Raw genomic sequence first — 14,244 nt, 5'->3', positions numbered from 1 at the left:
AAAGAGGGGGAGGCCTTCAAGGAGATGGATTGATACGGTGGCTGCGATGATGGGCTCAAGTATAGCAGGGATTGTGGGGCTGGCGTGGGATCGGGCAGTGTTTCGTTCTGCTGTGCATGGGGTCGCTATGAGTCGGAAACGACTCGACAGCACTTAACAACAACAACAACTATATATATATGTTTTTAAATAAGGTTTTAAGAACACTGTTTGAAAGCAGAGTTACTACACTAAAGAGAGATGACTCAGATTTATCTTGGTAGCTATAAATTTTCCCTTTCTAGCAAAAGGGAAGATTTTTTTTTTCCACTTCATAATAATGAGATTTAAACATGAAATTGCGAATAATTACAAAGTAACTCAGAGATACAAGTGTATTAACTGTGTTAACTTGCAAGTCCATCAGGGCAATCACAGAGGAACTTCTGATCAACATGAGATAACCAGTGTGACTACAACCCTGATACTATTTCAAACAGAAATAAAGAAACCTGGTGTTTTAGTTTTTCTACACACCCTGACTATAGGCAGACAAATGAATAATTTCTACTAGACTTTTTGGAACACTGAAAGACAACAGGGGGTGGGGTGGGGGAGACAATTCCTTGAAGTCTGATCATTTCTAATCAGATCCTGGCTTAGCTACTTACAACCTTTGTTTAAGCATTCAAGATACAAAGAGCAACAAGAACAACACAGTACTCTATCTAGCGACTAACCCACTGCCACTCAATAGATTCCAATGCGTGGAGACCCCATGTATGCAGGGCAGGACTGCCCCATGAGAATTTCAAGCCTGTGACCTTTCAGAAGCAGACTTTCAGGCCTTTTTTCCAAGGTACTCTGTCTGGGAGGGTTCCAACTATCAACCTTTTGGTTAGTAGTAAAGACTTAATCGTTTATGCCCCCCAGGGACTCCAACTATTAACTGATTTATAAAGTAACGAGTATTACAATGGAAAGGCACAGGGAATATAAAAAAATGCAGGAACAGCATGTAACCCCATCAAGGGATCATATACAGCTTTGTGGAACTCTTAAACAATACCTGAAGGAGTTTCTAGGCCAAAACAACAACAACAAAAAGGTCTTTGTAGGCAGAGAAACCATGTGTAAAAAGATCCAGAGAACATGTAACAAATAGAGAACTGAAAATACTTTACATATTATACTAGCGTCTCTAGCCAACTCCAGTAAGGCTCCAATGCATTCTCAGCAATATCGTCCTAAACCCTAATTGACCCCAAATTTTATAAATATGATAAAATCAGAAATCTGTCATACCCGATGCCTGGTTATGGTCTATTCACTTTCCAAAGTTGTTACTTTAATTAAACTGAATAGCAAACTGGAAACTGTGTGACTAAACCCCCAAAAAAAAACAATGATAGTGAGGAAATTCTAATGTAGGAACCAAGCCAAACAATAATGCTAACAGAAACTTAAAATAGTTCCACTTACTCATCTTATGATAAAACTGGTTTTAATAATCAGACTTCTTATTCCTGAACACATATTTCAAGTTCATAGAGAACAAAAAATAAGCAGAGGTAGCTTGGACTAATATCTATATATACAGAAAACTATACAGCAAATTGGATAGGGTAGCCCAATTATTAGATCTATTGATGGAAAATTCCTGGTTATCAAAAGTAATTTTCTTGCCTTTCTAAGAAGACATTCCATTCTCCATTTTCATAGGCATTTTAAAGACCTGGGTTCTTACTCTTGTCTCTGACACAAATTTGTCATGAAAGCTGGATAATGAACATTAACTTCCCAGGTCTGTCACTCTCACTGAAAATGAAGAAGATGGAGTGAATGATCTCAAAGCACTAACTTTCTATGATATATGTGAGATAGTAGCATATAATGGAAATCATCAAGGCTTTCCAAGTCTTCTATTCATTACTGGCCCAGATGGAGTAGCAAGATCCAGAATTACTGTCCCATCTAAAATAACTAAAAAACCAAAGAGAATATATGAAAAACAGTATTCAAGACTGAAAATGGAAATGAGGCAATGAAGAACAGTAACACCTGAGAGATTGGAAATAAAGGAAATAAGCTCTATGATTAAACCAACTTATTGGGCAGAAAGAGTTTCAAGGATACAGGTCAGGTCTCCCTGATTAGAAGATGGAGCTGAGACTTCAGGAAGGACAAGGTGGCTAAAATTCAGTGAGCAAAGTACCTGCAAGAAAGCTGCAGAGAGAGCAAAGAAGAATGAAGAAAACCAAAGATTCATGGACACAATCAGTCCTGGCAACTGGTACATCATCTAATCTGCAGCCTTTATGACTATCAGACCAGAACTAGATGGTGCCCAGCCACCAATGTCAACCACTGGGAAGGGGATCTATGTAGGAGATCCTGGATAGAAAGGGAGAATCACGTGGATGAAACTCCAAATCATTTGGAGAAAAAAAAAGGCGGGGGGGAGGGGGACGGACACCAAGTTTGCTGGTCCGATAGAGCCTGGTAGAACCACTGAGACTATGGCCCCTAGCTGCCCTTCAGGTCTGAAATTGAACCCACTCCTGTGGCTTCCAGCCAAGCAAAAGACAGGCATATGAGTTGAACATTTATCTGAGGTAGATACACTCCTTGGAGAGAACAATCATAGGAGAAAGAAGGACAGCTTATGCTCCAGGAGACAGCTCAGGGGGCAGGAGGGCAGGGAGGGATGGATACAGGGAAGAGGTAACGATCAGGAGGAAGTAGGAGGGGAGCTGTTGCATTGTGGTAAATTGTGGTCAACGTCATGAGACAAAGTGTATGTGAACTGCTGTATGGAAAGTGAATTTGCTCTGTAAATTTTCACCCAAATCACAATAAAATATATATATTATTTTTTTATATACATAAAGCTATAGAAAGAGAGAGAGAAGGAAGGGGGAGAGAGAGAGAGAGAGAGGAAAATAACTCTGCTGAGGGTTCCCTTCAAGCCTTCAGCTGAGTTCTAGGCTGTGAGGAAACTACCCAAGGCCTGGGAAAGAATCACCCAAAAGGATTAGAGGGAACAATCTCCAGAGCACACAGAGGGCCTAGAACAGTTTTTTTCAGAAAAGTCCTGTCTCACTAATGGAGGAAAATAAGCCCTATACTAAAGATTTTAAGACCCAAACAAACTGCTATTGAAGCAAATCTCAAAAATATTTATAGGAATACAAAAATATTCAGTACTAACAAACAAAAATTTGCAACCAAATTTGCAACATGTGACATTCAATCAAAAATTACCAAGCATGCAAAGAAATTGGGAAAATACACTTCATAATGTCAAGTCCGCTCCGACACACTATGTACAAGAGAACAAAACACTGCCTGGTCCTGTGCCAGTCTCACAATCCTTGCTATACCCAACCCCATCGTTGAAGCCACTGTGTCAATCCATCTCGCTGAGAGTATTCCCCTTTTTGACTGACCCTCCACTTTATCAACCATGATACCTTTCTCCAGTGAATGGTCCCTTCTGACAACATGACCAAAGTAAGTGAGATGAAGTCTGGCCATGCTCACTTTCAAGGAGCATTCTGGCTACACTTGATCCATAACAGATTTGTTAGTTCTTCTGGCAGTCTATGCTACTTGCAGTACTATTCACCAACACCAAAAATCAAAAGCATCAACTCTTCTTTAGTCTTCCTTATTCACTGTCCAGCTTTCGCATGCATATTAGGCAACTGAAAACAGCCTGGCTTGGGTTACATGTACCTTAGTCTTCAAAGAGACATCTTCGCTCTTCAGCACTTTACAGAGGTCTTTGCAACAGATATGCCCAGTGCAATATGTCACCTGATTCTTTGACTGCTGCTTCCACTGATGTTGACTGTGGAACCAAGCAACGTGAAATCTTTAACAACTTTAACAAGTTCAATCTTTTATCCATTTATTATGATGCTATTTATTGGTTCAGTTGTGAGGATTTCCATTTTCTTTATGTTGAGGTATAATGCATACTGCAGACTAGTCTTTAATCTTCATCAGTAAGTGCTTCAAGTCATCTTCACTTTCAGCAAGCTAGGTTGTACCATCTGCATATCACAGGTTGTTAAGAAGTCTTCCTCCAATACTGATGTTGTGTTCTTCTTTTTCAGATCAAATAAGCATGGTAAAAGGATACAACCCCTTCCTGATTTTAAACCATGCAGTATCTCCTTGTTCTATTTGAATGTCAGCCTCCTGATAGGTTCCTCATGAGCACAATTAAGTACTCTGGAACTCCCATTCTTATCAAAGTTATTCACAATTTCTTATGATCCACACAATCTAATGCTTTTGCATAGTAAATAAAACACAAGTAAACATCCTTCTGGTAGTCTTTGCTCTCAGCCAAGATCCATCTGACGTCAGCAATGATACCCCTCATTCATCATCTTCTTCTGAATCCAGCTTACATTTCTGGAAGTTCCCCCTCAATATAATGCTGCAACTGTTTTTGAATTATCTTCAGTAAGATTTTACTTGTGTGTGATATTAATGTTCGATAATTTCCACATTCTGTGGGATCACCTTTCTTTGGAATGGATACAAATATGAATCTCTTCCAGTTAGTTGGCCAAACGGCTGTCTTCCAAGATTCTTGACATAGACGAGAGAGTGCCTCAGCACAGCATTTGTTTGTTAAAAATCTCAATGGGTATTCTGTCAATTCTGGAAGCCTTGTTTTTCACCAATTCCTCTAGTGCAGCTTTGACTTCTTCCTTCAATATCATTGGTTCTTGATCATATGCCACCTCCTGAAATGCATGAACATCAACTAATTCTTTTTGGTACAGTGACTTGAAGTATTCCATCTTCTTTTGATGTTTCCTGTATCAATGAATATTTTGTCCACAGAATCTTTCAATATTGCAACTCGAAGTCTAAATTTTTTTTTTTTTCAGTTCTGTTAGCTTGAGAAATGCCAAGCGTGTTCTTCCCTTTTGGTTTTCTAACTCCAGGTCTTTGCACATTTCATTATAATATTGACATTGTCTTCTTGAGCTGCTCTTTGAAATCTTCTGTTCAGCTCTTTTATTTTTGCCATTTCTTCTATTTGCTTTAGCTACTCTCCGGCCAAAGGCAAGTTTCAGAGTCTCTTCTGACATCCATTTGGTCTTTTTTTCTTTCCTGTCTTTATAATGACCATTTGTTTTTTTCATGGATAATGTTCTTGATGTCATCCCACATTCCAGGGGTTTTCACTCACTGATGTTCAACGCATCAAATCTACTCTTTAGATTGTTTCTAAATTCAGAAGGGATATAATCAAGGTCATATTTTAGCTCTTGTGGACCTGTTTTAATTGTCTTAAGCTTCAACTTGAACTTTCATATGAGGAGTTGATGGTCTGTTCCACAGTCAGCTCCTGGCCTTATTTTGGCTGATGATATTGACCTTTTCCATTGCTCTTTCCACAGATGTAGTTGATCTGACGCCTGTGTACTCCATCTGGTGAAGTCCACATGTATAGTCATTGTTCATGTTGCTGAAAAAGCTATTTGCAATGAATAAGATGTTGGTCTTACAAAATTCTATCATGCAATCTCCAGTGTCATTTCTATCACGAAGGCCATATTTGTCACATTTTCCAACTACCAGTGACTCTCGTTTCCAACTTTCACATTCCAATCACCAGTAATAATTAACATATCTTGAAAACATGTTCAGTGAATTTCAGACTGCAGAAGTTGGTAAAAATCTTCAATTTCCTCATCTTTGGCTTTGGCAGTTGGTGCATACATTTGAATAATAGTAGTATTAATTGGTCTTCCTTGTAGGTGTATGGACATTATTCCATCATTGACAGACCATACTTCAGGACAGATTTTGAAACATTCTTTGCAATGCTCAATGCTACACCATTCCTCTTCAATTTATCATTCCCAGCATAGTATATCATATGGTCGTCTGATTCAAAATGGTCAAAACCAGTCCATTACAGCTCACTAATGCCTAGGATATCAATCTTTATGTGTTCCATTTCATTTTTGAAACTTCCAATTTTCCTAGATTCATACTTCATACATTCCATGTTCTTCTGATTATTAATGGAAGTTTGTAGCTGTTTCTTCTCATTTTGAGTCATGCCACATCAGCAAATGGAGGTCCTGAAAACTTTACTCCATCCACATCACTAAGGTTGACTCTACTCTGAGGAGGCACCTCTTCTCCAGCCATATCTTGAGTGCCTTCCACCCTAAGGGGCTCAATTTCCGGCACTGTATCAGACAATGTTTCAGGGCTATTCATAAAGTTTTCCAGTAACATATCAGTGTTTCACTACTATTCATAAGGTTTTCACTGGCCAATTCTTTGAGAAGTGGATGGTCCCTCCCTTCTTCTGAGTATGTCTTAAGTGTGGAAGTTCCACTGAAACGTGCCCACCATGGGTGATCCTGCTGGTATTTGAAATATCGGTGACATAGCCTCCAGCCTCACAGAAACATGCAAGCCACCACAGTATGACAAATTGAAAGACAAGTGATGGCAGCAAAAGAATATCCATTCTTAATTTTTAATTGTAACCCATTCTTAATTCATAATGAGGAGGGGGAAAAGAATTAACCAATGAAAACCCACCCAGAATGATACAAACAATACACCTAGCAGGCAATGACACACATAGCTAAAATATATGTATTCTATGTTCACGAAGTTAGAAGAAAGAGCATGTTAGGTAAAAACATGGAAGATATTAAAAAGATATCAAATCAACTTTCTAGAGATGAAAATTAACAATGACTGAGATGAAAAGTACACTAGATGGGATTAACAGTAAATCAGACAATGCTGAAAAAAAGATGAGTGGAATCAAAAACAAAAACAAAATGAAACTCAAAGAAAAAAAAAGACTAGGGAAAAGAAAAATGAAGAAAGCATCAGTGAATTACAGGAAAACTTCAAGTAGCCTAATATAAATGTAACTGAAGTGCTCAAAGGAAGAGGTGTCAGAAAAATATTTAAAGAAATGGCCAAAATTTTTCCAAATTTGATGAAAATTATAAACCCATAGATACAAGTAAAAAGTTCAATAAACTCCAAGTATAAGAAATTTGAAGAAAATTATAGCCATATCATAACAAACAACATAACAAACTGATTAAAACCAAAGATAAACTTTTTAAAGCAGCTAGATATGGGAACTCTGTATTTTCTGTAAACCTAAAATGGCTCTAAAAATGGTCTACTGATTAAAAAATAAACTGTAAGTTTTCCATTACTTACTTACAAAAAAAAAGTCACATATATTTTTTATCAGACATACAAAGGCCATATTATGAGACATTTCTGGACAGAAATCTTGCTTGTGTTTCTCACTATGTAAGTGACTAATAACAAGTGATTATTATTATCAGTATCAATTTTTATTATCAGTAATTAATTGCTTACTATGAATGGACCATGTACTGTGCCAACTATTTTACATATATATATAACTTCATTTAATTCTCACAACTTGGAAAAATATTATTATCTCTGCTTTATGAGAATGCTGGAATTTAAACTTGAGTTGCTGGGTTGTAAACAAAGTCCATAGTCTTAATCACTGTATCTTACCACCTGGACCTTAGCCTCCTCTCTCTGTAAAATACAGACAGCAGTAGCTACTTTACAGAGCAACTGTGAGAATTAAGTGAGACAATGCATGTATACCTCTCAGTACAATGCCTGAAACATTATAGTTGTTCAGTAAATGAGCACTGTTATTACACAGTTATACTTACCATACATCTCATCTTCCAACCCATGAACAAAGGCTCCACAAGCTCCAGACTCAATCAAGTTCACAGCCCCTGTATCTACTTCTTCCTTGGGAGCATCATCTCCCCACTTCCTGCCGCTGGAAAACTCTCCTGAACTGTAAAGTTCCTTGGCACGCTCATGTGCGGTTCGTTTCCTCTGCAGAGGACAATAACAATTACCACCAGCAGGAGGTCCATGACCTCAGTATAAGATGCACCGAGAACATGGAAAGGTAGGAAATAAGACTGTTCTTTGAGTTACACTTAAGAAATAATATCTCACCAAACTATGGTACATACATACAATGGAATATTATGCAACCCTAAAGAATAATGTAGAATGTGCAAAACACCACATAACATGGATGACCTTGGAGGACATTATACTGCATGAAATAAGTCAATCACAGAAGGACAAATACTGTATTAGTCTGTTATTGTAAAAGTTAAGGAAAGGGTTATATATGGAAGGAAATTTTCTTTGTTGGTTACCAGGGGTGGGAGAAGGTAGGGAATACTGTTAGATAGGTAGAGGTAAGTATTGATTTAGGTAAAGAGAAGGGCAATGTACCAAATGTGAGTAGTCAACATGGTGGCAATGAGGAAGAAGAACACATAAAGAGGTACATGGAAGGTGTAGACAACAAAGATGAACCTTTTTGTACATACAGTACTGCATTTCCAATGAAGGCAAAGATAGGTATACAGGTGGATCGATGGGTAGACAGGCTGAACTATTAGGTATATCTATGCAGCAGGGAGTGTACCCAAGACCATGTATAGGGATGGCAGACAGTGGTTCTACAACTGTATTTATATGTTCTATAAGAATTTCAGGTGTATAGTAGAGTTGACAAGGGACAAGGTTGTAGTCACTTCTTGGTCACCACCAGCTACCCAGAGGGACTGAGTAGTTGAACCTGTGGGTTTGGGACCACAGTCGCAGGGGACATCAAGCTCCACTGCCATAACACACTACACAAAACATTATTCCACCTCCTACTTTGGCAAGTAGTGACTGGGATCTTGAAAGCTTGCAAGCAGCCATCTAGATGCAATGATGGGTCTCTCCTCATCCAGAGCAAAGAAGAATGAAGAAAACCAAAAATCCATGGACACAATTAGTCCTAGAGACTGGTACATCATGCGATCTGCAGCCTATATGACTATGAGACCAGAAGAACTAGATGGTGCCCGGCTACCACTGTCAAACCATTTGGAGGGGGATCTCTGTAGGAGATCCTGGATAGACAGGGAGAACAATGTGACAAAACTCAAAATCATTAGGGAAAAAAATAAAGGGTGAGGGGACCAGGTTTGCTGGTCTGATAGAGCCTGGTGGAACCACTGAGACTACAGCCCCTAGCTGCCCATCAGGTCTGGAATTGAACTCACACCTGTGGCTTCCAGCCAAACAAAAGACAGGAGTATGTGTTGAACATTTACCTCAAGTAGATACACTACCTGGAGAGAACAATCACGGGAGAAAGAAGGGCTGTTTATACACAGGGAGACAGCTCGGGGGCAGGAGTGCATAGAGGGATGGAAGCAGGGAGAAGGTAACTGCCGGGGGGAAGAAGGAGGGGAGCTGTTGCATCGTGGTAAATTGTCGTCAATGTCATGAGACAAAGTGTATATGAACTACTGTATGGAAAGTGAATTTGCTATGTAAATTTTCACCCAAATCACAATTTAAAAAAAAAAGAAAGAGAAGAGACACAGAGGGATGATGACCATGTGGAGATGGAGTGACTGTCAGCCATTACCAGAAGCTGAGAGAGAGGCATGAAGCAGATTCACCCTCAGAGCCTCAGAAGGAATCCTGATTTTGGACTCCTAGCTTCCAGATCTGTGAGACAATAAATTCATGTTCTTACAAGCAAAAAAAAAAGTTTGCAAGTGGCCATCTAGATGCAACGATGGGTCTCTCCTCTTCCAGAGCAAAGAAGAATAAAGAAAACCAAAGCAAAGATTCATGGAAACAATTAGTCCTAGCGACTGGTACACCATATGATCCATTGCCTATACAACTATGAGACCAGAAGAACTAGATGGTGGCCAGCTACCACTGTCAACCACTCAGAGGAGGATCTATGCAGGAGATCCTAGATAGAGAGGGAGAATAATGTGGAACAAAACTCAAAAAAAAGGGGACCAGGTTTGCTGGTCTAATAAAGCCTGGTAATCACTGAGACTATGGCCCCTAGTTGCCCTTCAGGTCTGGAACTGAACCCACACACGTGGCTTCCAGCCAAACAAAAGATAGGCATATGAGTTGAACATTTACCTGAGGTAGATACACTCCTTGGAGAAAACAATCATGGGAGAAAGCTTTTTATACACAGGGCGACAGCTCAGGGGGCAGGTGTGCATGGAGGGATGGACACAGGCAAGAGATAACGATCAGGAGGAAGTAGGAGGAGAACTGTTGCATTGGGGTAAATTGTGGTCAATGTCATGAGACAAAGTGTATGTGAACTGCTGTATGGAAAGTAAATTTGCTTTGTAAACTTTCACCCAAAACACAATTTTAAAAAAAAGAAAGAAATAGTATCTCAAAGTAGAGAAATTCAAATTCAACTTAGTCCAAAGGCTCACAAGCTGACAATACCTGACATTACTGTGATTAAAAAGAGAATAATGATAGGTAAAGAATGTGTCAATCAGACAGGTGCTGGCAGTAAAGACACTATGAGAAAGGAAGGGACAGCAGTAAATAATAGCAATGTTCCTCTCCAAGCACCATCCTGGGAAGACAAAACACTGGCCCTAGAAAATAATCTCTTCAGTCTCAGAAGAAGTAAGTCTCTATTTGGCAATGATATTTTTTGCTGGGGCACTGTGGTCACCAAGCAACCTTCTAGTAAGTTTACTTCCCACACAGATTGCCCATATGGTAGTATAGTGGTTGGCTAATGTAAATCTCCAGTCCACTTGACAGTTACAGTCCTTAGACATATGAATGACTTAGCATTCTACCTTTATAATTAGCCTTTTATGAACTTTCTCAGAGTTAGTCTATGTCCTCACGGCCAATCATCTCAGAGGCACTGATAAGATACAGCACCTCAGCCTGCAAGGATGTGGATAGAAAAAAAAAAAACAGTAAAGCTTGCACATTGTGTTGTGCCTTAGAAACCCTGCATTGGTTGTCCCTCACCATCTACCAGGGCTAGCACTTCCTTCTTTACACTTCCACTCCCATACACAGAAAACACTTAAAATTAAGAACCGATCTTGGGTGAAGGCAATGCTATGATAATGGTGCTGTATCATTTCTCTTCAGGACAGCTATATGGCAAAGTTTCATCAAGTACAGATATTAACTTCCCAACCATTCCTAAGAATTTATCTTAGAGAAGAACTCCAAATAGGAAAAGAGCCAATATGCATGAAGATGATCATTTTTATGTAATTTATAATGGTGGAGAAATTAGGAGAATCTAAATGTCCACTCTATTGAAAGGGCTAAGAAATGATTACTACATCGATTTAAAAGAATAGTAAACCACCAGTAAAAATGCTGGGAGCTCTGGTGGCATAGTGCCTAAGGCATTCAACTGCTAACCAGAAGGCTGGCAGTTCAAACCACCAGAGCCACTCCTTGGAAGGAAGGTTGGGCAATCTACTTCCATAGTGATACCTCCTCAGAAACCCAAGGATGGGGTCGCCATGAGTCGGATTTGACTCGATGGCAGTGAGTTTGGTTTTTTTTGTTTGAGTAAAAATGCTCAGTATGAAGCTGGCAATATGAAAAATTAAGCACATGATATAATCGTAAACATAAAAAGTAGAAGGGAAAATAATCTGCATACAATGACTAAGAAAACGAGCTGAGAAGAAATACAACAAAATGACCACAGTTAGGGTAGTGAGAATATGGATAAACTGTTCCCCTTTTCCCACTACCTATCAAAGATTCTAACTCTTATTTGTCATATAATTTTTAAATTAAGCTACTTTCTCACACTTATATTTGCTTCTGCCAACCATGTCAGAGAAATACCACAGTCAAAGCTTCAGGGCATTCCATAAGAGGTGTTTTGTTACTGTTAGGAGAAACTTTTGCATGGGAACTGATATTGAAAAAGGAGTTCATACCATCTCATAGAATGAGAACTTTCTAGTTTCCAACAAACAGAAAATTAATCTCTCCTCTTCTTTGTAAAACACAACCTGTGCTAAGTGTTTCATTACAATAATACACAATTTAATGAAGTAGCTTATAATTTGGTTCAAGTTACCAAGGTCTTAAATTAAAACATACTCCATCACCCTACATTAACCTAACAAATGCATGAGCTGGAAAATTAAATCAACACAACTCAGCATATAGGTACTACACTGGTGCTGGTTACAGAAGACTGGTTTAAACACAAAGAATTCAAGTTACCCTCAGATCTGACATCAGCTTCTTGTCAAGGGTCTGCTCCAAAAAATGAGAACTGACTTGCTCCATAGAGCCCTGTAAAAAGAATCCAGAGCAAATTAAACAACTTTTATGATTGGAACATTACCTTACAGTTCAAAGTTTGAAGCCAACTTAAGTGCATAAAGATAAACCTTATTTTCCTCTGTAGTTAAGGACATCATCATCAGGACAATAAAAAAAACATTAGCAAGCAGCTATTACCAAAACAGAACTTACTCTGTGCTATGCACTGTACTAAGCGCTTAATATGCCAACAGTCCTACAAAGTAAATGCTATTATTAGCCCCACTTTATGTATGAGGAAAAACACCACTGCCATAGGGTTGACTCCAACTCATAGCAACCCTCATAGGATTTCCAAAGTTGTAAATCTTTATGGAAGCAGATTGCCTCATCTTTCACCCATGGAGTAGTTGGTGGGTTTGAACTGCCAACCTTCTAGTTAGCAGTCAATGTCTTAACTACTGCAATACCAGAGTTCCTTATATGGAAAAAAAGGGATGCACAAAAAGACTAAGTAACTCATTGAAGATCACAAAGGTAGTAGTAAATTCCAGAGCTGGAGTATGAACCCAAGCTCCACAATACTGCCTTAACTCTACTCTGTAGTGTCTCTCCATTCCTTTTCATTCCATCCACTTGTTCATTCATTCATTCAAGAAAACAAGTATTGACTTAGCAACCATTCAACTATATGACCAGTCTCTAGAAGCATGAACACAAAAATAAAAAGGCATCAACTTTATACTCAGTGACCTCAAAAACTATTGAGAGAAACTGACAAGCAAAGAGGCAACTGCGTTATGATATGAAATGCTATAATAAACATTTATAAAGGTTGCTATGGAAACTCAGAGAATAATAATTGTGGGAAAGAGACAAGTAGAGGTGTTCTGGGGAATGGGAAATAAAACGACAAATGCATGAAGAGAGAATGCCACGTGGGAAACAGCAAGCGGCTGAATGTAGCACAAAATGGGGATGCCAAAATTACGCAGGACAGACAGATATAGACTAGATCATAAAGGGCCTTAATCATGCTAAGTTAAGGAATCTGTCTTATGAACAGTAACTAGCTAACCTCTATTAAACACCTAATGAGCTAAACAACGTATAAAATATTTTATTTTTAAAATTGATGTCTACCAATAACCTCATGAAAAATGTACCATTATTTCTCTCATTTTTCAGATGAGAAATTGAGGCCGAGAAAATAGATAACTTGTTCATTTCAAGTAAAGGATAAACAAAGTCAGATTTACACTGTATAAAGATCATCTTGGCTCCAGTTAAAACCAAACCCACTGCCATTAACTCGATTCTGACTCATAGTGACCCTATAGAAGTTAGTAAACATTAAAATGCTTATAAAGCTCCAGAAGCCCTGGTAGTGTAGTGGCTGAAGCACTCAGCTGCGAATGAAAAGGCTGGCAGTATGAAACCACCAGCCACTCCACCAGAGAGGATTTACAGTTTTGGAAACCCTATGGGGTCGCTCTGGTAGTGTAGTGTCTAAGGCACTTGACTCCTAACCAGAAGGCTGGAGGTTCAAACCCACCATCCACTCCTTGGAAGGAAGGCTGGGCAATCTACTTCCGTAGTGATACTGCCTGGGAAACCCAAGGAGGGGTCGCTATGAGTCAGGTCCAACTCGATGGCAAACAACAACATCTCTATCAGCTGCTAAGCAAAAAGGCGGCCACTCGAACACACCCAGCAACTGTGAGAGAAAGATCTGGTGATCTGCTCCCCTAAAGATTACAGCCTAGAAAACCTTATGGGGCAGTTCTACTCTGCGACATAGGGTCACTATGGGTCAAAATTGACTTGACAGCACCAAACAACAGCCTCTATCCAATTAGGTGATTAAAAGAAAACCAGACCCCTCCTCCCAAAACTAAACAAGCAAACAAAAAATGGTGCATTAGTACTTCAGAAGTAAAACTGCCACTAACTAGGACATCTACATATCAGCTCCTGGGAAATTCAGTCTGGGTGGACATACAGGCACAAAAGTCTACAACCTAACAGTGTGAAAACGTAACAGTCTGAAATTTTTAAGACCAAAGACTTGTGAAAGCT

General features: G+C 39.0%; 1 protein-coding gene across 1 annotated transcript in view; it reads right to left on the bottom strand.

The window, feature by feature from the left end:
- The window catches only part of INTS4 (integrator complex subunit 4), a 174,688-nt gene that overhangs the window by 62,882 nt on the left and 97,562 nt on the right, over nt 1-14,244 (bottom strand). Inside the window, exons 9-10 of the mRNA XM_042780954.1 lie at nt 12,124-12,195; nt 7,713-7,887 (exon numbers count right to left, since the gene is read on the bottom strand). Of these exons, the coding sequence (XP_042636888.1) occupies nt 7,713-7,887; nt 12,124-12,195 (247 nt within the window). The remainder of the gene's footprint in view (nt 1-7,712; nt 7,888-12,123; nt 12,196-14,244) is intronic.

Source organism: Orycteropus afer, unplaced genomic scaffold, assembly GCF_000298275.1.
Source record: "Orycteropus afer afer isolate SDZICR_OR568_19922 unplaced genomic scaffold, OryAfe1.0 scaffold00074, whole genome shotgun sequence".
NCBI classification, from domain to species: domain Eukaryota; kingdom Metazoa; phylum Chordata; class Mammalia; order Tubulidentata; family Orycteropodidae; genus Orycteropus; species Orycteropus afer.
The sequence above is the reverse complement of the archived record's forward strand: the minus strand, read 5'-3'. Positions and strand labels throughout refer to the sequence as shown.